The sequence below is a fragment of the Hemiscyllium ocellatum genome (genome assembly GCF_020745735.1).
Source record: "Hemiscyllium ocellatum isolate sHemOce1 chromosome 27 unlocalized genomic scaffold, sHemOce1.pat.X.cur. SUPER_27_unloc_24, whole genome shotgun sequence".
Taxonomy (NCBI): domain Eukaryota; kingdom Metazoa; phylum Chordata; class Chondrichthyes; order Orectolobiformes; family Hemiscylliidae; genus Hemiscyllium; species Hemiscyllium ocellatum.
In genome coordinates this window covers 38,070-61,537 of record NW_026867492.1, presented here as the reverse complement: position 1 = coordinate 61,537, position 23,468 = coordinate 38,070, and the positions used below count along the sequence as shown (strand labels likewise).

The window sequence follows — 23,468 nt, the reverse complement described above, 5'->3', positions numbered from 1 at the left end:
GTTCAATGCAGCTAAATGTGAAGTGATGCACTTCAGGAAGAATAACAGGATGGCAGAGTAGTTGGTCAATGGAAAGATTCTTGGTAGTGTGGATGTGCAGAAGGATCTAGGAGTCCATGTGCATAAATCCCTGGATGTTGCAACCCAGGTGTATAGTGCTGTTAAGAAGGCACACGGTGTGTTAGGTTTCATTGGTAGAGGGATTAGTTCCAGAACCGCAATATCATGCTGCAACTATACAAAACACTGGTGCAGCCATACTTGGAATATTGTGTACAGTTCTGGTCGCCCCATCATAGAAAGGATGTGGAAGCATTGGAAAAGGTGCAGAGGAGATTTACTGGATGTTGCCTGGTCTGGAGGGAAGGTATTATGAGGAAAAGCTGAGAGACTTGGGTCTTTTCTCATTGGAAAGAAGGCGGTTAAGGGGGGATTTGATAGAGCCATAAAAGATGATCAGAGGATTAGATAGGGTGGACAGAGAAAGACGTTTTCCTAGGATGATGACGTCAGCTTGTACGAGAGGGCATAACTACAAATTGAGGGGTGATAGCTTTAAGACAGATGTCAGAGGCAAGTTCTTTACACAGAGAGTGGTAAGGGTGTGAAATGCCCTACCTGCTAAGGTAGTCAACTCAGGCACATTAGGGAGATTTAAACAATCCTTAGATAAGCGCATGGATGATTTTGGGATAGTGTAGGGGAACGAGCTGAGAATAGTTCACAGGTCAGCGCAATATCGAGGGCCGAAGGGCCTGTTCTGCGCTGGATTGTTCTATGTTCTAAACTGAGTGCAGGAGGCTGAAAGAAATGAGCAGCTTTAAAACAAAAACCTCTTGGAGCTCAAAGCTTTCAATGAGAGTCTGAGCCCGGTGGTAAGTTCAGGTAACCTTTATTGCAACCCAACTTTGTTACAGATTCAGATCCCCCCCAGCAAAAAGGCAGAGACAAAGTAGTTGCTTTTAGAACAGCTCAAGGTGAAAGTGCACACACCACACCTCCCCTGTCCCTACCCCCCCCCCTCACTGTCTTTACGATTGGTCAGCACTAAGTTGTCCCTTTGTAATTGGATCCTTGGTACAGCCGTAACCCGGAGGAAGTATTGCCTCACTCAGCAATTTCAACCTATACCCTGTCTCCAAGTAAGTTTCTTCCTGCTCCTTTGCCAGGAAGGGGAAGTGTAGAGTCAACCAGACTGCTGTGGGTCTGGAGTCACGTGTAGGCCAGACCGGGTAAAGGATGCAGCTGGAACGACTGAGTGAATCCTTTCCCACAATGGCGGTTCCCTTCCCTAACAAGGGAGAGGGGGAATCAGATGGGGGCTTTCTCCCCTGCACCACCCCCTCCCTGAAACGGTCTCATCGTTAGATTCCAAACTCCACATTTCTGACAAATACCAATTCTGCCATCTGTCGTGGCGGGATTCAAACCCGGGAGTCCCCGGAACCGGGTTGATAGTCCAATCGATAATGGTACTCGGCCGTCACTCCTTCAATCCCCCTGTGATGGCACATGAACTCGCTGGTGTCTCCGCAGGTGGGAGGAGCGGGTGAAACCCTTCCCGCACTGAGAGCAGATGAACGGCCTCTCCCCGGTGTGGATCCGCTGGTGCCTCAGCAGGGAGGAAGATATGCTGAAGGCCTTCCCACACTGAGAGCAGGTAAAGGGCCTCTCCCGCGTGTGGATCTGCTGGTGCTTCCGCAGGGAGGAGACGTGTGTAAAGGCCTTCCCGCACCCGGGGCAGCTAAAGGGCCTCTCCCCGGTGTGGATACGCAGGTGGCTCCGCAAGGCGCAGACGTGGGTAAAGGCCTTCCCACAATCGGGGCAGCTAAAGGGCCTCTCCCCCGTGTGGACGCGCCGGTGGCTCCGCAGGTGGAAGGAATAGCTGAAGGCCTTCCCACACTCAGAGCAGCTGAAGAGTCTTTCCCCGGTGTGGATCCGCTGGTGGCTCCGCAGGGTGAAGACGTCGGTAAAGGCCTTCCCACAGTTGGTGCAGGGGAATGGCCTCTCCCCGGTGTGACTGCGCCAATGAGTCTCCAGGGTAGACGGTACACGGAAGCCTTTCCCACAGTCACCACACTTCCACGGTTTCTCCACAGGGCGGGATTCCTCAGGTTTCTCCATGGCCACAGCTTCAGCTGCTCACAAACACGTGTAGAGCCCCTCTCTGCTGTAAAATCACCTTCCCAGGCCGTATAACTGTTTCAGGCTCCACACACAGTGTGCTTCAACAGTGGGGTCTCTCGTCCAGTCCCACCTGATGCTGAAAACGTCTTCAAACATGAACCAAAAAGCGTTGATCCGTCTCACAGAAATCACAATCAAAAATCGTTGCTGTCCCGATGGATTGAGTGACTGTCAGACATTGACATCAAAGTGAGGACTGCAGACGCTGGAGAGTCAGTCAAAAAATGTGGCGCTGGAAAAGCACAGCAGGTCAGGCAGCATCCGAGGAGCAGGAGAGTCAATGTTTCGGGCATAAGTCCTTCATCTGTTGATTTTGAAACTTCAGTCTTCAGATTTTCAAATACTCTGCAAAAAGAGATTACAAGTCATCACTATCAGTGCAGGGTAGAAATTCAGAACAAGCAATTCTACTTTCTGTGGACTATTCTTTTGTTGTTCCACAAAATTGAAAGCACCATCCCACTCTCCCTTCCCCTCTGTTCTCACTCCGCTCTAACTAATTCCCCTGAAGGTGCTGATTCAGGATCTTACAGGGACAGAAAAAGCAAAAACATAAATACTGACATCTCTCTGAATTTTGGATGCCTCCACCTGAAAGTTACTATCTTTCACAACACTGGGATCCTGCTGAGAGTGAGCAGGTCTGATTCTGGGAAGCAAAAAAAAAGTGTCAATTCAGGGTGGAAGGACCAGACACAAAATGGTTAATGACCCCGGGAAGGTGGGAGCAAAATGAGACATCAAGGCATTAACACCAATACACTTCAGTCAAACTCTTCCGCTCTCAGTCAGGGCAAAACATGCTCTGAAAGTCCAGCCTTCACAACCACACTTCTGCTTTCACTGAAGACAATTAGAATCACATAGCACAGAATCAGACCCTTTGGCCCAACCTGCCCAGATATCCTAAATTAATCTAGTCTTGTTTGCCATCACTTGGCCCCTATATGGGCCGGGTGCTGGCAGCTGGGACTAAATTGGGTTAGCTATCTTGTCAGCAAGGACGAGTTGGACCAAAGGGTCTGTTTCTGTGCTGTACATCTCTATGACTCCAGTCGCATTTGCCATCACTTGGCCCTGACCCATCTGAACCCTTTATATTCAGAAGCCTTTTAACTTGTCATCGTACCAGCACCCACCACTTCCTCTGGCAGCTCACGCCATCGATCAAATGACTCCACGTTGAAAGCGTGTGGTCTGGTGCACCAGATGACATCAGGATAATCTCAGATCATTCCAGATTGCATTGATACTCAGTCAGTGGCTTTCCCGATCAGGATGTTGTCCGTGATCATACAGGTCAGTGGGAAGACGATCCCCCACCTCTTAGTTCAAGTATCTCTACGAGAACTCCCTTGCTGGAGGGTCCCTTGGAGACACTTCAACTGGACTTCATTGAGTTGTAGAAATGAGTTGAGTTGCTATAAATATGTTTTGCTTATTGTTGATGTATTTTCTAAGTGGACTGAAGCCTACCCTCCTCCTAACGCTACTGCTGAGACTGTGGTGAAGATTTTGTTTAAGAAAATAATTCCCCACTTCAGTATACCTGCGTGCATTAGCTCGGACAATGGACCACACTTTGTAGGTAATATTAACAGAGAACTCTGTTCCCAGCTTTGTATTTGTCGGCAACTGCATGGTGCTTATCCTCAGGCGGCCGGCCTTGGTGAATGTTTTAACCAGACTCAAGACGAAACTTGCCAAATTAATGGCCGAGTCTGGCCTCTCCTGGTTATGCTAATCCCTGTGGCCTCATTCCAGATGAGATCCATGTCTGTGGGCAAGACTTGACTGTCTCCAGCAGAGAGTCTCTCTGGTCACCCCCTCCATAGCCCTTGGAACAATTCGGCTCCTTTCTCAGTCCATGTCCACCGCATGACCGAAGCAACGGTTGGTTATGTTCTTGCTCTAATTAGTATTATGTGTGCCTGTCACTCCCAGGAGCGTGCGGCCTACAGCGATGTTCCCTCCCTTTCAGCCTCGTCGCTGGTAGAGCCTGGTTCGTTGGTGCTCGTCAAGACCTGGACTGGCAAAGGTCTCCAACCTCGTTGGGATGGCCCCTTCCAGGTTTTACTTCCCACCCCTACGGCGGTCAAAGTCGCTGGGCGCTCGGCTTGGGTCCAACTGCACCATTGTAAATTGATTGACTGCTGCAGTCAAAAGTGGGGAAGAGGAGGAGAGAATACTGGAATCCCAACAAAAGGAGTGGACCCTGTCCATTTGGGTTTTTGAATTTTGCTGTTGTTCTAATGTTAACCTTATTACAGATACTTGAACTAAGAGGAGGTACATGTGGGGTATCGCTTATCTCCTCACCTTTCTGAACACGTACAACATCCTGATGGGGAAAGCCACTAAGTATGGATGCGACCAGGAATGATCAGAGATTATCTACCACCCATGCTGAGGAGATGTCGTCCGGAGCACCGGACCAGATGCCTTTGAAGTGTGGAATGTGATGAAGATTGATTATTGCAATGGACTCTTACATCAGAAAGATCAGATGGTCCATCCGGACAGTAGAAATCAGTGGGAGTTACCATGTCATTACCATGTTTTTTTTATTTTACCTGCAGACGCAAACCTAGTGAGGATAAAAATGATCAATCTCGTTATTATGGTAAATATTTTGAGGATGCCCGGGAACACCATCCCTTTTTTGCAGGACAGGCCGACTCGAGAAAAGAGAAGCCTGATAGGGGAAACTCCTCAATCCACAAACAACTGATTTATACAGGCCCACAGAACGCTCTTCGCCCCAGAGGCAGTAGTATGTAACTCCTCGCTATCAGGAGATGACTTACTTGCCCCGTCCCAGTCCCCGATTCCATTCTATTCGTCAGACTTCCTACTGCCGACCCTGCGAAGAGAAATATCACTTTCCAATAGCTCCGGTCTGTGTATTCAAACAGCTGGTGTAACACTAGCTGGGGTACAGCAGGCCTTATGGGGCACATGGACCTGGAACGGACTAGGTGACAATACAGGATATCCAATAGGATGCGGATTCCAGAGGACCCTGAGGTTGGAAGGATCAGCAGGGGTGACAAGTCAAAAGAACCGCAATTCCCTCCTTTGTGGCCTGACCATTCGAGGAAATAAGACTAAAGAGACCCTGGATCAGAGTAAACTGGGATTATCAGACCTGTGTCTTTACTCTATGCAGAATCGGGATGCCTTAGACTATATACTCGCCCGGGAGGGTGAGGTCTGCACCATTGTCCAAGATAAATGCACTATGGGCATTCCCGATCTCACTGGCAATATTACTAAGATACAAGAAGAGATCCAGGTGTTCCTTGCCAGAATGACTGAAGGGACCGGTTGGGGAAACTGCAGGTCGGGCTGATGGTACAATTGGCTTATCAATTTAGCTATTTATGTTTGTCGGTATTGCTATTGTTAGGTATTTAATTGCTCGGCTTATGAGGTCCCTTAGTGATATAGATTTGCTCCAGAAGATGCTCCTTTTGCGATCCGATGGCTCACCCACACGTGTCGATGGCGATGATGAATATGACCAGATGAGCTGCGAAGATGGTTGTGCCGCTCTGCAGGATGTTGATGGCTGGACCACCTTGAAGGGCATGTGTTTGGACTAGCCTTCTCTTTCAGTGATCGCGATGCAATCAAAGGGAGGAATGAGGGTGTGGACATCTGGGTGATAAAGTCTATAGCCTTAAAACTTGTCTTTAAACATTCAAACTAAAAAGTAATGCTGAATTATTGAATACATTTACTGCACCAGAAAATAAACAGGCAGGAAGGCTCAGAAAGAGGAGAGAACTTAAAGATAGGGACACCTGGGCTCACCAAGTGATAACAGGATACTGTAAGGCAATTAAGAAGGTTTGCCTCAGCATCGGTGAATCTGTGTGAACAGGACACCAAGTGATTACATTCACAGCCGTTCCCTTGTGAGACCATTTTAGTGCTGAGGCTGTTGAATCCCGTACAAAATTAACTCTTAGTGCTTATCTGCTCTGGATTGGATTGAATTGAATTGCATTTTGGGACTTTATGATGAGAGATTTTTATTCCAGGCTTCCAAAGAGTACGATCTCCAGGACAAACCAAGAGAGAGGCTTTACAGGTCTGAGTCCACAAAGGATTCCCTGGGCCACCTCAAATCTCCACTTTAACATGGGAGGTAGGACAAAATAGCTTCTGCTTGGCTAACTCGGTGGGAACTGAGTCAGGCAGACACTGGCGACTCAGAACAAAGAAGAAACCACAGACTGACGTAAATCCAGTGAAAAAAATTGCAAATGCCAAAGTAACAAATGTGAACCTAACCATTAATCGCAGAAGTAACGGTTTAACCCTAACCCCCAGACAGGACAAATATGATTCCAAGAATAGGTCGTCTACAAGAAATGATGATAGATTAGATTAGATTCCCTACAGTTTGGAAACAGGCCCTTTGGCCCGATCAGTCCACACTGACCCTCCGAAGAGTAACCCACCCAGACCCATTTTCCCTCTGACTAATGCACCTAACACTATGGGCAATTTAGTATGGCCGATCTACCTGACCTGTACATCTTTGGACTCTGGGAGGAAACCGGAACACCTGGAGGAAACCCACTCAGACATCGGGAGAATGTGCAAACTCCACACAGATGGTCACCCAAGGCTGGAATCGAACCTGGGACCCTGGTGCTGTGAGGCCACAGTGCCGCCCTAGGCTAAGTCAAAAATACACGAGGACCTTGCGGGATCTGATTGGTTGTTACTTTATGATTATGCTCAATGTCTGACTCAAAACAGTGTACATAAGTTCTATACAAACTCTGTAAAAGTCGGCAGATTCTTCTGGAACTCTGGGGGTACTCATTAGTGGCCCAGTGGTTAGCACTGCTGCCTCACAGCACCAGGGTCCCAGGTTCAATTCCAGCCTTGGGGGGGGGGCTGGCTGTGGGAGTTTGCAAATTCTCCCCATGTCTGCGTGGGTTTCTTCCCACAATCCAAAGATGTGCAAGTTTGGTGAATTGGCCATGCTAAACTGCCTGTAATGTGAGGTGCATTAGTTAGAGCGAGATGGGTCTGGGTGGGCTACTCTTCAGAGGGTCGGTGTGGACTGGTTGGGCTGAAGGGCCTGTTTCCACACTGTTGGGAATCTAATCTAATCGTTCTGGACTGATCAGAGTCTACCGACCCGGCCGTATCAAAGAATAAACTATTGCTTGTGTGATTGACAGTCATTTCCAGGTGTGTTTATTGACCAATTCCAGAAATCCGAAGATCCGGACAGCAGTCCAGATCAGCACAACCAGATAGGAAATGGTTACTGTCCCCAGGAAGTGGGGAGCAAAATAAGATATCAAGGCATTAACACCAATACCAAGACGAAACTGAACATACAGACGTGACAAACATTAGTGGCAAGCCAGAATCACAGATGTACAGCACAGAAACAGTCCCTTCAGTCCAATTCGTCCATGCTGACCAGATATCCTAAATCAATCTAGTCCCATTTGCCAGCACTTGGCCCATGTCCCTCTAAATGCTTCCCAACATATACCCATCGAGATACCTTTTAAAGGTTGTAATTGTACCAGCAGCCACCACTTCCTCTGGCAGCTCATTCTTTACACACACCACCCTCTGTACATAGGAGTTGCCCCTTAGATTTCTTTTAAATCTCACCCTAAACCTATGAGCAACCGCAGATCAAGGATCGTGTCTGTGTACCCTCGCCATGCCCCACATTATTTTATACAAGGTTGTAGGGTCACCCCTGTGGGACATGGGTAAAGCAGTGTTACTTCTGTAACCATAATTGCTTCTGCAAGGTAAATGAACTAACGCCAGGGTATAATTGCTTCAGCCAAGAGTGGAGTTAACAAGAGTTAAAATTATGTGAAGGAAATATATAATTGCTTCTGTATTAGTTAAAATGTGCATACTAGAGTGAAATGTGCCTGCAAACAATGGTAGATATTACAGACAAACAGATAAAGGTGCTGTGAGGCGAGGGTTGTGGGTTAAACTAGATATGCTCGTACGAACAGTTATATGCATCTGTTTCCTGCTTCTGCAAAAACAAAATAAAACACAATCAAGGAGGCCAGAAGACTCAGTGTCGGCGGAAAATGGGAGAAATGTTGCTTTCGCAAACAAGGAAGCAGCTGGCAGTGAAAGAGGATATACGCTAACACTTTGTTCACGCACATGGCCGGATTAAGGCAAGAAATAGACAAGAGTAATGGGCGCCACCGGGAAAGAATGGAAGGACCAACCGATCTTTTGCGGATCAGCTTGGAACATCAGAGCGGGGGAATGGGAATGAGGGAAGGAAGCTGAACGTGCTGGAGCCAAAGTGGAGGAAGAACAGAGAATACAAAACCGGCTTGAAGCTGCAATGAGGACTATTGCATGTGCTGTACTTGTACCTGTTGCAGTTACTGGTGGGAATCGGGTGCATTTTAAACATCAAAACAGAAAAGATATCCAGCCCTCTCCCTTCCCAATCTCTATCCTTCCGTCCCTCCTCACCCGGGTAACTAAGACACATACCTGAGTTTGCGGAGTCTGCTCCCTCCCTGGATTCACTCCAGTTGCTTCAAGTGAACAGTTTCCCCTCCTCCCATCTCTGTCTCCCTCCCAGGATGAAGAGTTACCCAGAGGGAGGGAGATTCACTTTGAAACTGACAGGACCACTTCCGCGTTGTGACGTCACAAAGGAACTAGGGGCGGGCGAGGAAAAGGGGCGGGGGCAAGACCGACAGCGGGACGCTGCGCCTGCAGCAGCTGGGGAGGAGAACACACTTTCCGAAACGCCCTCCCTTCAGAGAATCCCCACAGTGTGGAAGCAGGCCACTCGGCCTCACCGACCCTCCCAAGGGTCACCCACCACACTCATTCCCCTACATTTAACCCTGAGTCATGCATCTTACCTGCACATTATGCCTAATTTAGCATGGCCGATCCACCCTAACCTGCACATCCCTGGGCACTATGGGGAATTCAACATGGCCAATCCACTTTTGATGAGAATGGTGCTGGAAAAGCACAGCAGTTCAGGCAGCATCCGAGGAGCAGGAAAATCGACGTTTAGGGCAAAAGCCCTTAATCAGGAATAGAGCCTGCAGGATGGAGAGATAAATGAGAGGATGGTGGGGGTGGGGAGAAAGTAGCATAGAGTACAATAGGTGAATGGGAGTGGGAATGGAGGGGATAGGTCAGGGAGTGGGTGGGGGATGGTAGCAAAGAGTACAATAGGTGGATGGGGGTGGGAATGGAGGAGATAGGTCAGGGAGGAGGGTGGGGGATGGTAGCAAAGAGTACAATGGGTGAATGGGGGTGGGGATGAAGGTGATAGGTCAGATAGGAGGGTGGAGTGGCCTGTTCGGATCCGAACTCTGCGGGTTTAAAGGTGGTCCAGAGTCCGTGTAGGATGAATTGGTTATGGAGGCAGGCATTGAGGAAGCAAATGTGACTGTGGTCGTGAGTCTGTTTCAGGACATGGTTGAAGAGTTTCAGGGTAGAGGAAATGACCTGAGAGTTGCAGTGGGAGAGGGACTCGCTGAGATTCTTGTCGAGAGAGGAGGTAAACTTCTTCAAGGCAGGCATCCTTGCAAGAGGATTCACAGAAGGGTTAAAATCAACTGGGTAAAAACAAGGACTGCAGATGCTAGAAACCAGATACTAGAATCACACAACTCCAGGCTGTAGTCCAACAGGCTTCTTTGGAAGCAGTAACTTTTGGAGTGCTGCCTCTTCATCAGGTGGTTGTGGAGGATAAGATCCTAAGACACAATTTAGAGCAAAACATTCCAGTGTCCTGCCACTGAAATGGTATATTGAACAAACCTGGATTGTTAAGTCTTCGACCTTTTCAAATAGATTGCAGGTCTCATTGCAATGTAAATCCCAGAACTTCTTGTTGTCACCTTCTTGAGATAACAAGGTTTTATAGCAAAAGCTCACATCTCAGCTCAGACAATGCATTAAAGGTGTGAGGTCAGAGTCTGCCTGTATCCCAATCTTGAGTCAGACTGGTTCTATTTCCAAAGTCGAATTTACAAACTATTACATGTATTGCATGTCTGCAGATTTTTTCTTATAAAAATGCACATAGAATATATCTGCAAATATACATCCCCACACACATACAAAGAAATTTGTTGGGTGAATTTGTACTTGCAGAATTATGTCTTACTTTGCTCAAAAACTGCATGAATCCATGTAAGATTCTGTAAGTCAGTTTAACCATTGTGGCACAGATAGTCTCACACAGGGGAGCTCACACCTTCAATACATTATCTGGGCTGACGTGACACCAATTGGTAAAGTTCACTTGAGGATTTAATTATTTAAAAAAGTTTTGTGATTTACATTTGAAAGAACTGAAACTATCATGGTAATTCGAACAGATGAGAGACTTAACAAACAATCCAGGTCATTTTCAATATATAATTTCAGTTACATCACACTATAAACTGTTGCTATAAATTCTGTGTCTTACAATCTTATATTCCACAATCCCCTGATGAAGGAACTGCACTCCGAAAGATACTGCTTCCAATTAAACTTGTTGGACAGAATTCCTCAAGTAGGGCACCCTAAGAATCCTGGGAGACCCCTAACTCTTGTTTACTTCGTAATGAACAAACATTAAGGACGATCGCTTATTTATTTCTCATTTGTTTCATTTTTCTTGTTTTATTCCCTGCGATGATGTGGGAGAATTGTTAGATTTGGGTCAGCCATTTTGTCACATATTAAACCTGGAAACCATTTCGAATCTCAGCTTAGTGCCTGTTTGCTAAAGCTTGTGTTTCCCAGGCTCAGCGGAGACGGTTGACCTTGCAGCTGTACTGCTTCCTGATAAACAAATTCTTTCCTGACATGGGGCTTTATTTCCATCCCCCACAGTTGGCGAGTCAGGCAGGAGATACCCTGGTCCTCTCAGGTCACTGGCTGATATCCTTTGAGAGATGAAATAAAGAGGGTGGTTGCTACTTTTGTTGTGTCCAAAATAAAGAGGAAAGCTGGCCATGGACAAAAGTGCTGTTAGAAATGTTGATACAATTCTCCCTACTCAGCCACAAGATACTAGTGAGAGAACTCAACAGGGTCCTAGTGTCTGGATGTAATGTTGCTGAGAGCACTTGCGCTTTCCAAAGTTAGTAATAATGAATTGGCTTGCCCCAGGGTTACGAGAGGTGAAACCCTATTTGATAACTCCTGGACCCACACTGAGGACCGTGGCATGCTTCAAGATGCCTCCGATCTGTTTGAGTGCCCAACATTAGTTTTAATTGGCGAGTAGAAATCTGAAGTATAATTGCTCGCTTCAGGATGTCCAGACTTGAATGAATTTGGTATACAGGACACATTGGGCAACTATTAAAGACTCCGTTGTATTTCCCCGGGTTGTGGACTAATGCAGAGACATGAACAACTTGCCTTGAATTCAGTGTTCGATTTGCAAATGGAACAGCTGAGAGGTATTTAGAGTTTGCACACTTGGTTAAGCAGCAATGTGTCACAGCCAGGATTTATGAGGCTCAACTCCCTAACTTGGGCTGTTCTGGAATGTGAGTGCCTCATTACCCTTGGAAGGAAGGAAGGAAGGAATAAACAAAAGCTGACAAACTGAGATATGAAGAAAGTTGGAAAATGTTACAGAGACACACACACTGGCAGAAGTTTGCAGAAAGGTTAAAACTTCATAATCTGGTTTCAATGCAGATTAGCCTGGGTATGGGACTGATATCACAGGGACCTCAAAAAGGGTACTCCCTCAATACTCAAACCAAAATGTGGGTGCCCCCTGCTGGACGGGTTTGTGTTCATTCTTTGCTGCTGCCTATTTCTGTTGATTACGCACATTATTGGACACACTCACAAACCTGGTGGCACCCAGATTTTCGGAAAGCAGCTAGGAAAAGATCTGAAGTGTGTTTAATTTGTAAACAAACATGATGCATACTCTAAGAGGGATGCCCTGGGTTTGTTAACCACCTCCTTGCTTGGTCGGCCTTTTTTAATTGTCTACAACTTGCATATATAGTATCGCCTCCCATACATTGTCATGAATATTGTCTAATAAGAATAGATTTTCTTAGTAGATGAATCAAAACCATCTTAATGATGGAAACAGCTGACACTGGATTGTTGAACAAGTGGAAATATTTGCATCAGTTAACCAAAACACTTCAGAGTTTACATTCACGGGTATGTCAAGTCGAAGAGTTAGGACCGGGGCATTTTGGAGCCTGCTTCCTCGGGCAGAGAATTCCGTAGATACACTACTCTCTGGGAAAAGCAACAGCCCTCACTTCCTCCTCCTCATCTCTGTCCTAAACCTACTGCCCCAAAGCTTGAGGCCTCGTCTCAGCCACTAGCAGAAATGACTGGATAGGATTGGGCTTCATCCTCAAAGTGCAATGAATTCCCACTTGCCACCAAAATCCCGGATGTACTCACTTAGTTGCTCGCTGTCTCCCATATGAAAGATTTCATTGTAACTTCTTCTCGTCCCAGTAAGGGCAAATCATCTTTGAAAGCTGCTCTGAAAGTCCCATCTTCACAACCACACTTCTGTTTTCACCGAAGACAGTTAGAGTCTTACATCACAGAAACAGATCCTTCAGCCCACCTCGTCTCTGCCAACCATATATCTGAAATCAATCTATTCCATTTGCCAGCATGTGGCCAATATTCCTCAAAACCCTTCCTATTCATGTACCCATCCAGATGCAGAGGGATGTGGACCTAATGCTAGTAAATGGGACAAGATTAATTTTGGATATCTGGTCAGCATGGACGAGTTGTACCAAACGGTCTGTTTCCGTGCTGTATGACTCTAATCTTCTTCGGTGAAAGCAGAAGTGTGATTGTGAAGGCTGGAGTTTCAGAGCAGCTTTCAAAGATGTTTTGCCCTTAATGGGAGCAGAAGAAGTTACAATGAAATCTTGCATTTGTGAGACAGCAACTGAGTGAGTAACTACATCCGGGATTTTGATGGAAGGTGGGAATTTGTTGCACGGTGGGGATGAAGCCCTACGCTATCAAGTCATTTCTGCTGGTGGATAAGACCTCAAGATTAGGAGGAGCAGATTTAGGACCGAGATGAGGAGGAACTGCTTTTCCCAAAGAGTAATGAATCTATGGAATTCTCTGCCCATGGAAGCAGGAGAGGCATCTTCACTAAGAGAGACCTTGGAATGCAGGTTCATAGCTCCTTGAAAGTGGGGTCACAGGTTGATAGGATAGTGAAGATGGCGTTTGGTATGCTTTCTTTTATTCGTCAGAGTACTGAGTACAGGAGTTGGGAGGTCATGTTGCAGCTGTAGAGGACATTGGTTAGGCCACTGTTGGAATATTGCGTGCAATTCTGGTCTCCTTCATATCGGAAAGATGTTGTGAAACTTGAAAGGGTTCAGAAAAGATGTACAAGGATGATGCCAGGGTTGGAGGATTTGAGCTATAAGGAGAGGCTGAACAGGCTGGGGCTGTTTTCCCTCGAGCGTCAGAGGCTGAAGGGTGACCATATAGTGGTTTATAAAATCATAAGGGACATGGATAGGATAAATAGACAAAATCTTTACTCTGGGGTGGAGAGTCCAGAATTAGAGGACGTAGGTTTAGGGTGAGAAGGGAAAGATATAAAAGACTAAAGGGGCAACTTTTTCACACAGAGGCTGGTGTGTGTATGGAATGACCTGCCAGAGGAAGTTGTGGAGACTGGTGCAATTGCAACATTTAAGAGGCATTTGGATGGGTATATGAATAGGAAGGGTTTGGAGAGATATGGTTCGGGTGCTGGCAGGTGGGACAAGATTGGGTTGGGATATCTGGTCAGCATGGACGGGTTGGACCAAAGGGTTTGTTTCCATGCTGAACATTGCTATGACTCTAAACTCAATACACAGTTGAATAGGTATTTGCAATATTTGTAGGGGAATGAAGGGTAGTTGGGACAATGCAGGGAGGAGGAGCTGAATCGATGGATAGATCAGCCATGATCTTAATGAATGGTGGAGCAGGCTGGATGGGCCAAATGGCCAACTCCTGCTTCTATTACTATCAAACTATAACCCTTCATTTCCCATGGCTAACCCACCTAATCTGCACATCCCTGGACATTCTGGGCAATTTAGCATGGCCAATCCAAATCAAAGCATGTGAGCAGTATAGTGATGTGGAAAATGAACATCAGAGAACGATAGAAAGGTACAAGGGGAGTAAATGTACCAGCAATCAAAACTGGATTTTAAAGGTCACAAAACTTGAATCTAAAAACAATGTGTCTGAATGTGTGCTGCGTTGTAACAAAAGTGAATGAATTAACTGCACACATTGAAGAGAATAATTATGATCTGAGACTCCTAACAGAGACATGGCTTCAGGATGACAAGGATTGGATCCTGAATATCGAGGGGGTAGTCAGATGGGAAGTGAGGTAAAGGCAGAGGGTTGGCAAAGGTCATCAAAGCCCCTGAGCACACGGTAGTCTGGTGTCACCTCGGATTTCAGGGCCTGATTTCTCTGTCCTCTGTCGATCTCCCTGTTCCCTATTACACCTTCTGGAACAATAAAACATTCAGTAATCAAGCCCCAACCCACAATCTCCCAGCCTGTCAACCATCCAGGCACAGAGTGTAGTCATAACAGAGAATTAAACAAGAAAAATGAAACAAAATTAGAAATAAATAGGTGTTCGTGCTTAATGTTTGTTCATTCAGAAGTAAACCAGAAATGGGGCTCTCCCAGGATTCTCATGGTGCCCTACTTGGGGAATTTTGTCTCCCTTCCATCTAACTGTTAGCACCCAGCTATGATTTACAACAATATTTACACCAACAGAAATAAAGCACCTGTTAGCAAATAGGCAGAGATATACTGATGTAGATTTTTTTCTCTCTCTCATGCAAACACACACACACACATATACACACCTATGTTGGTGAATTTGTATGTGCAGGTCCGGGGGGAAATGGCCATGCCAAATTACCCATAGTGCCCAGGGATGTGCAGGTTAAGGTGGATTGGCCATGCTGAATTACTTAGTGCCCAGAGATGTGCAGGTTAGCCGGGGTAAATGTAGAGCAACAGGTGTAGGGGAATGGATGTGGGTGGGTTAACCTTCAGAGGGTCGGTATGGAGTCTTTGGGCCGAGTGGCCTGCTTCCACACTGTGGGGATTCTCTGAAGGGAAGGGGTTTTGCAAACTGTGACTCGCCTCTTGATACGTTGATGTCACAGCAGGGAAGTGGCCCTGTCCGTTTAAGTGAATCTCACTCTGTCTGGGCAACTCTTCATCCCGGGAGGGAGACAGAGATGGGAGGAGGGGAAATCTATTCACTTGTAGCAACTGGAGTAAATCCAGGGAGGGAGGAGACTCCACAAACTCAGGTATGTGTCTTAGTTACCCAGGTGAGGAGGGACGGAAGGATCGACGTTGGGAAGGCGGAGGGGTAGATAGTTTTCTGTTTCGATGTTTAAAATGAACCCGATTCCCACCAGTAACTGCAACAGGTACAAGTACAGCACATGCAATATTCCTCAAGTATTCCTTCAAGCCAGTTTTTCATCCTCTGTTCTTCCTTTGCCTTGGCTCCAGCACATTCAGCTTCCATCCCTCATTCCCATCCGCCACCTCCCCTCCCCACCCTGATGTCCAAGATCGGTTTGTCCCTCCATTCTTTCCCGGTTGTCTTTTGTGGGTTTTGAAAACTTTTGCAGTCCTCTGAGTATCGGAGTTGGGAGGTTACGTTGTGCACTCTCCAGGACATTTGTTTGGCTACTTTTGGAGTATTGTGTGCAGTTCTGGTCTCTCTGCTAGAGGAAGGATGTTGTGAAACCTGAAAGGATTCAGGTAAGATTGACAAGGATGTTGTCAGGGTTTGAGCTGAACAGGGTGGAGCTGTTTTCTGTCGAGCGCCAAAGGCTGAGGGTGACCCTACAAACTTTTATAATATCATGTGGGGCATGGATAGGGTAAATAGACAAGGTCTTTTCCCTGGATGGGTCTTAGGTTCAGGGTGAGGGTGAGATTTAAAAGGAACCTAAAAGGCAACTCCTATATTCAGAGGGTGGTGCGTGTAAGGAATGAGCTGCCAAAAAACATGGTGATGGCTGGTACAATTACAGTATTTAAAAGGCATCTGGATGGGTATACGAATAGGAAGGGTTTAGAGGACATAGGCCAAGTGCTGACAAATGGGACTGGATTAATTTAGAATATCTGGTTGGTACTGATGAGTTGGACCAAAGGGTCTGTTTCTGTGCTGTACATCTCTATGACTCTGGCTTTCCACTAACATTTGCCACGTCAATAGGTTCACTTTCTCTCTAATGTCGGTGTTAATGCCTTGATGTCTCATTTTGCTCCCACCTTCCTGGGGACGTTAACCATTTCGTGTCTGGTTCTTCCTCAAAAAGCTGTATTCCCGATTCACCCCGAATTGACATGTTTGTTTTTGCTTCCCAAAATCAGACCTGCTCACTCTCAGTGGTATCCCAGTGTTGTGAAAGATATTAACTTCCAGGTGGAACTATTCAAAATTCAGAGAGATGTCAGTCTTGACGTTTTTGCTTTTCTGCCCCTGTAAGATCCTGAATCAGCACCTTCAGGGGAATTAGTTAGAGCGGAGTGAGAACAGAGAGGAAGGGAGAGTGGGATGATGCTTTCAATTTTGTGGAATAACAAAAGAAAAGAATATTCCACAGAAAGTAGAATTCCTTGTTCAGAATTTCTACCCTGCACTGACAGTGATGACCTTTGTAATCTCTCTTTATAGAGTATTTGAAGATCTGAAGACGGAAGTTTCAAAATCAACAGATGAAGGCCTTATGCCTGAAACGTTGACTCTCCTGCTCCTCGGATGCTGCCTGACCTGCTGAGCTTTTCCAGCGCTGCACTTTTCGACTGACTCTCCAGCGTCTACAGTCTTCACTTTGATGTCAATGTCTGACAGTCACTCAGTCCATTGGGACTGCAACAGTTTTCAACTATGAGTCTGTGAGAAGGAGCAAAGCTTTTTGGTTCCTGTTTGAGTAGGTTTTCAGCATCAGTGGGACTGGATGAGAGACCCTACTGTTACAGCACACTGAGTGTGGAGCCTGAAACAGTTATAGGGCCTGGGAAGAGGAATTCTGGGTGGGGAGGGGCTCCACACACGTTTGTGTGTAACTGAAGCTTCAGCCATGGAATCCCACCCCGTGGAGAAACCGTGGAAGTGTGGCAACTGTGGGAAAGGCTTCCATTTCCCATCTGCCTCGGGTGGATTCCTCGGGTTGGGATTTTTGCAAATGGTGCATAGACTGCTTTCAGCTTGGCCCCACCCCATTACCCAGACACCTTACCCCACCCCCTCACTCCATTGTTGATGTCACTGCACAGAACTGGTCTTGTGAGGTTCAGAGTGAAACCCCCTCCCTCTGGGCAACTCTTTATCCTGTGGGGGGAGTAAATGAACTTTTGTATCTCTTTTCCCCAGGGTTGGGGGTAGGGGGGAGTCCAGAACTAGAGGGCATAGAGTTGGGGGGAGGGGGTGGAAGATTTGTGAGGGACCTAAGGGGCAACCTTTTCACGCAGAGGGTGGTGCGTTTATGGCGTTTATGGAATGAGCTGCCAGAGGAAGTGGTGGAGGCTGATAGAATTACAGCATTTAAAAGGCATCTGGATGGGGATATGAATAGGAAGGGTTTAGAGGGACATTGGCCAAATTCTGGCAAATGGGTCACTCGGTTCATTTAGAATATCTGGTCGGCGTGGACTGAAGGGTTTGTTTCCATGCTGTACAACTCTATGACTCTATTTCTACATAGTCAGAACCAATTTCACAAGACTAGGAACAGGCCATTCACCCCTTCCAACCTGTCCTGAGCTGTGGTTAAACTGCATATAATTCAGTGCAAGTTTCAGAAAGGTTTCAACAGCTCTTTTAAAAAATTTAAAATGCTTTCAGACTTCAACTATGTTTCTGAATATATCATTTTAGGTATTCTTAATTGTAAAGATACGCGTATCTAGTGAACACAACCCACAACTCCTGGTGCTGCCAGTAAACTTTACAATTCTGATGAAACGATGCAGTACCTGCACTCACAAAAAATTTACAATTTCTAACGATGCTAGCTCCTCATTCACTGCTCCACCTGATACACGACATTGGAAACTCAGTGCAGGAGGCTGCAAAAAAAATGAGTAGCTTTAAAACAAAAACCTCTTGGAGCTCAAAGCTTTCAATGAGAGTCTGAGCCCGGCAGTAAGTTCAGGTAACCTTTATTGTGACCCAACTTTGTTACAGCTTCAGATTCCCCCCCCGCACCCCCCCACCTCACCAAAAAGGCGTAGAAAAAGTTGCTGTTTTTTAAATAAGCAGCTCAAGGTCAAAGTGCACACATTGCCACCCCCCTCTCTTCCTTTACTATTGGTCAGCACCGAGTTGTCCCTTTGTAATTGGGTCCTTGCTACAGCCGTAACCCATAGGAAATACTGCCTTACTCACCAATTTCAACCCATACCTTGTCTCCAAGTAAGTTTCTCTCCACGCATTTGCCAGTGGGGGGGGGGGGGCAGTGTAGAGTCAACCAGACTGTTGTGGGTCTGGAGTCACGTGTAGGCCAGACCGGGTAAAGGATGCAGCTGGGATGACCAAGTGAATCCTCTCCCACAACGACAGTTTCCTTCCCTAAAAAGGACGTGAGTGAATCAGATGGGGGTTTCTCCACCCCCAACCCCCGAAAATGGTTTCACCGTTAGATTCTGAACTCCAGATTTCTGACCAAATTCCAAATCCACCATCTGCTGCGGTGGAATTCAAACCTGGGTGTCCCTGGAACTGGGTTGATAGTCCAGTCGATAATGGCACTTGGCCGTCGCTCCTTCAATCCCCCTGCGATGGCACGTGAACTCGCTGGTGCCTCCGCAGGCGGGAGGAGCAGGTGAAGGCAACTGAAGGGCCTTTACTGTGTGTGGACCCACTGGTGGGTCAGCAAGTTGGAGGCCTGGGTAAATCTCTTCCCACACTCAGGACAGCTGAAGGGCCTCTGCCCCGTGTGGACCCGCTGGTGGGTCAGGAGGTGGGAGGCCCGGACAAAGGCCTTCCCGCACTCGGGACAGCTGAAGGGCCTTTCCCCAGTGTGGAGCCGCTGGTGCCTGAGCAGGTTCGAAGAATTCCTGAAGATTTTCCCACACTCGGGCACTGGAAGGGCCGTTCCCCTGTGTGGATACGCCAGTGGATCAGCATGATAGAGTCCTGGGTAAAGCCCTTACAGCATTCGGGGCAGGAGAACGGCTTCTCCCGTGTGGATGTGCCGATGAACCTCCAGGGCAGACGGAGCACGGAAGCCTTTCCCGCAGTCGCCACACTTCCACTGTTTCTCCACAGGGCAGGATTTCTCGGGTTTTTCCATGGCCGAAGCTTTAGCTGCACACGTGTGGAGACCCTCCCCAACATGAATTCCTCTTCCCAGGCCGTATAGCTGTTACACGATCCTCACTGAGAGCACTGCAACAGTAGGGTCTCTCATCCAGTCCCACTGATGCTGAAAATGTACCCAAACAGGAACCAAAATGCTTTGCTCCTTCTCACAGAATCAGAGTTGAAAACCGTTGCGTTCCCAATGGACTGAGTGACTGTCAGACATTGACATCAAAGTGAGGACTGCAGTCACTGAAGAGTCAGTGTTGAAAAGTGCAGCGCTGGAAAAGCGCAGGAGGTCAGGCAGCATCCGAGGAGGAGAATCAACGTTTCGGGCATAAGGTCTTCACCTGTTGATTTTGAAACTTCTGTCTTCAGATCTTCAAATTCTCTGTAAAAAGCGATTACAAACGTCATCACTGTCAGTGCAGGGTAGAAATTCTGAACAAGCAATTAATTCTACTTTCTGTGGAACATTCTTTTCTTTTGTTATTCCACAAAATTGAAAGCACCATCCCAATCTCACCCCCCCCCCCCCCGATCTCACTCCACTCTAATTCTCCTGAAAGTGCTGATTCAGGATCTTACAGGGGCAGAAAAGCAAAAACGTCAAAACTGACATCTCTCTGAATTTTGGATACCTCCACCTGAAAGTGAATATCTTTCATAACACTGGGATACTGCTAAGAGTGAGCAGGTCTGATTTGGGAAGAGTGTCAATTCAGGGTGAACCTGCAATACAGCTTCTTGAAGAAGAACTAGACGCAAAATGGTTAACGTCCCCGGGAAGCGGGGGAGCAAAATGAGACATCAAGGAATTAACAGACACCAGAGAGAAACTGAAGGTAAAGATGTCGCAAATGTTTGTGGAAAGCCAGAGTCACAGACATACAGACACTTGGATCAAACTCTTCGGCGCTGACCAGATATCCAAAATTAATCTAGTCCCATTTGCCAGCACTTGGCCCAAATCCCTCTGAGCCCTTCCTATTCATATCCCCAACCAGATGACTTTTAAAATACTGCAACTGTACCAGCCTGAGCCACTTCCTCTGGCAGCTCATTCCATAAATGCACCACCCTCTGCGTAAAAAGAATACCCCTTTAGGCCGCTTAAATCACAAACGCCCCCACCCCCGTCCACACCCTTAACTCATTAACCTCCAGGCCTGGACTCCCCCATCCCAAGGAAAAGACCTTGTCTAATTACCCTCTCCCCGCCCCTCTTCATTTTATAAAAGTCTTTCAGGTCACCCACCCCCCCCAATTTATCCGTCTCTCCTCACCTTTAGTTTGCAGAGTCTGCTCCCTCCCTGGATTCACTCCAGTTGCTACAAGTGAACAGATTCCCCCTCCCTCCCTGGATGCAGAGTTCCCCAGAGGGAAGGAGTTGCACTCTGAAACTGACATGGCCACTTCCGCGTTGTGACGTCACCAATGGAGCGAGGCCGGCAGCGGGAGCCCCCACACTGCGCCTGCTCCGGGCGGCGGCCGTCTGGTCCGCAGTGCGCCTGCGCAGTTTGCAAAACCTCTTCCTTTCGGAGAAGTTCCATAGTATGGAAGCAGGCCACTCGGCCCAGGGAGTCCACACCGACCCTCCGAAGGGTAACCCATCCACACCCATTCTCCAACTCCTATTGCTCAGCATTTAACCCTTACTAATGCACCTAACCTGCACATCCTATGGTTAATCCACCCTAACCTAGACAGACGCCAGCCAGACATCATAAATTAACGCAGTTCCATTTGCCAGCATTTGGCCCACATTCTTCCAAACCTTTGCTATTCACATATGCAGATGCCTTTTAGATTGTGTCATTATTTCAGCCTCCACCACTTCCTCTGGCAGCAGGTTCCACACCTCCACTACCCTCTGTGAGAAAAAAATTCTGCTCATTTCCCTTTCCCCATTCACCTCAGACCTATGTTCTTCTAGTTCTGGACTCCCCTACCCTGGTGAAAACACCTTGCCCTGATCCATGCCCCTTATATACTTTTATAAGGTCACCCTTCAGCCTCTGATGCTCCAGTGAAAATATCCCTGGCCTATCAGCCTCTCCCTGTACCTCAAACATTCCAACTCTGTCAACAAGCCTTATAAAGTTTTCCCACCCCTTTCAAAGTTTCACAACACCTTTCCTATTGCAGGAAGACCAGAACTGAATGCAGTATTCCAAAAGTGGCCTAACCACATGTCCTGCACAGCCGCAACAGCCTCCCAAATCCCGTACTCAATGCTCTGACCCATAAAGGAAAGCATACCAAGGTCTCTTTGTTTTGCAACACTCCCCTTAACTGTTCAAGTCCTGCCTGGATTGATTGACCAAAACGCAAACCTCACATTTCTCTAAATTAAACTCAACCTGCCACTCTTTGGCCGATCAGCCCATCCGATCAATTCTCATTTATATCTCTTTCCTCCCTTATTCCAGAGAAGCTGAAGATCTCCATCCCACACACTCTCCCTCCATTTTCAGTTTGCTGAACCTAATCCCAGCTGTACCACATCCTGAAGGGTCTGGTTCATGCTGATTAACAGGGCCATACTCACCAGGAGGGGGATCTAATTGAAACATACCAAATACTGAACGACCTGGACATTGGGAAGATATTTCAATTGGTAAGAGAGACTAGGACCAGAAGACCTTTTAGAATGGAGAAAAGGAAAAACTTCAGCCAGAGAGTGGTGAATCTATGGAATTCCTTGACACAGAAGGCTGTGGAGGCCAGGTATATTTAAAACTGAGACAGGTAGGTTCTTGAGTATCAAGGGGATCGAGACGTATTGGGAGAAAGCAGGTGAATGGGGTTGACAAACCGATCAGCCACGATTGAATGGTATGAGCAGACCCGATGTGGTGAATGGCCAAATATCTGCTCCTGTCTTATGGTCTCTTATCTTCCTGGACAAAGTGAGAGAGTTGGGAGCAGGAGTAGGTCATTTGGTTTTTCGAGCCTGCACCAGCTTTGAACAGATCATAACTGGATATTAATCTACCTACATCTAGGTGGATAGGCTGGGATGTTTTCAATGGAACACAGGAAGTGGAGATGCGACATTATAGGAGAATTATAAAATCATGAGGGGCATAGATGAGGTGAATGGCAGGAGTTGTTTCAAGATTAGGAGCAAATTTTAAAGGTGCGAGGTGAAAAGATTTTAAAAGAGATATGAGGAGCACCTTTTTCCTTTGAGAGAGTGGTTTGTGTGTGGAATGAATGTCCAGAGGAAATGGTGGATGCAGGTACAGTAACAGCGTTTAAAAGATGTTTGGATAAGGACATGAATAGGAAAGGTTCAGAGGGAGGTAAAAACAATGACTGCAGATGCTGGAAACCAGATTCTGGATTCGTGGTGCTGGAAGAGCACAGCAGTTCAGGCAGCATCCAAGGAGCAGCAAAAGCCGGAAGGTTCGGAGGGATATGGACCAAACACAGGCAGGTGGAATGAGTTTAGTTTGTAAACATAGTCAGCACGGACTAGTTGGACTGAAGGGTCTGTTTCTGTGCCGTCCGACTTGTAATTGTTCTATACTGGCCTTGAAACCATTTTCTTGTGTTCCCCCAGAAACATCCACCTCTTTGTTGTTCAAAAATCAGATGAGTTCAGCCTTGAATATATTTAATGACCCCCGAACTGCAGGAAGACATCCCCACTTCTGAACTTAATTCCTCTTGCTAATATACCACTTGCCTTGCTGATTGCTTGCTGCACCTGTCTGACAACAGGCAGTGACTGGTGTAGGAGGACGCTGAGGCCCCTTTGTCCATCCACACATCATTCCTGATGAAGGGCTCGGGCCTGAAACTTCAACTCTCCTGCTCCTTGGAAGCTGCCTGAATGCTGTGCTTTTCCAGTGCTACACTTTTTGACTCTGATCTTCAACACCTGCAG

The 23,468-nt window shown here is 46.9% G+C and overlaps 1 protein-coding gene, 1 long non-coding RNA gene and 1 pseudogene across 4 annotated transcripts in view; 2 read left to right on the top strand and 1 right to left on the bottom strand.

Annotated features, from left to right (window-relative positions):
• Window positions 1–23,468, top strand: part of LOC132807783 (zinc finger protein 850-like) — an 81,450-nt pseudogene that overhangs the window by 26,988 nt on the left and 30,994 nt on the right.
• Window positions 1–23,468, top strand: part of LOC132807792 (uncharacterized) — a 36,404-nt gene that overhangs the window by 11,245 nt on the left and 1,691 nt on the right. The gene's annotated exons all lie outside the window — the stretch shown is intronic.
• On the bottom strand, window positions 908–20,988 carry LOC132807790 (gastrula zinc finger protein XlCGF7.1-like). 3 transcript variants are annotated; one of them, XM_060821803.1, is made up of 3 exons: window positions 20,860–20,988; window positions 18,659–19,964; window positions 908–2,532 (listed from the first exon to the last, which is right to left on the bottom strand). In XM_060821803.1, the coding sequence occupies exon 3, from the start codon at window positions 2,122–2,124 to the stop codon at window positions 1,492–1,494; it is 633 nt and encodes a 210-aa protein (XP_060677786.1). In that variant the 5' UTR covers window positions 2,125–2,532; window positions 18,659–19,964; window positions 20,860–20,988; the 3' UTR covers window positions 908–1,491. The 3 variants fall into 3 exon arrangements, with proteins under 3 accessions (XP_060677786.1, XP_060677784.1, XP_060677785.1); XM_060821801.1 differs by having other exon boundaries at window positions 18,675–19,964; XM_060821802.1 differs by lacking the exons at window positions 18,659–19,964; window positions 20,860–20,988 and adding an exon at window positions 8,710–8,862.

What these genes read in the sequence shown, in the direction of transcription:
- LOC132807790 (XM_060821803.1), bottom strand. Translation starts at nt 2,124, where the DNA reads ATGGAGAAACCTGAGGAATCCCGCCCTGTGGAGAAACCGTGGAAGTGT.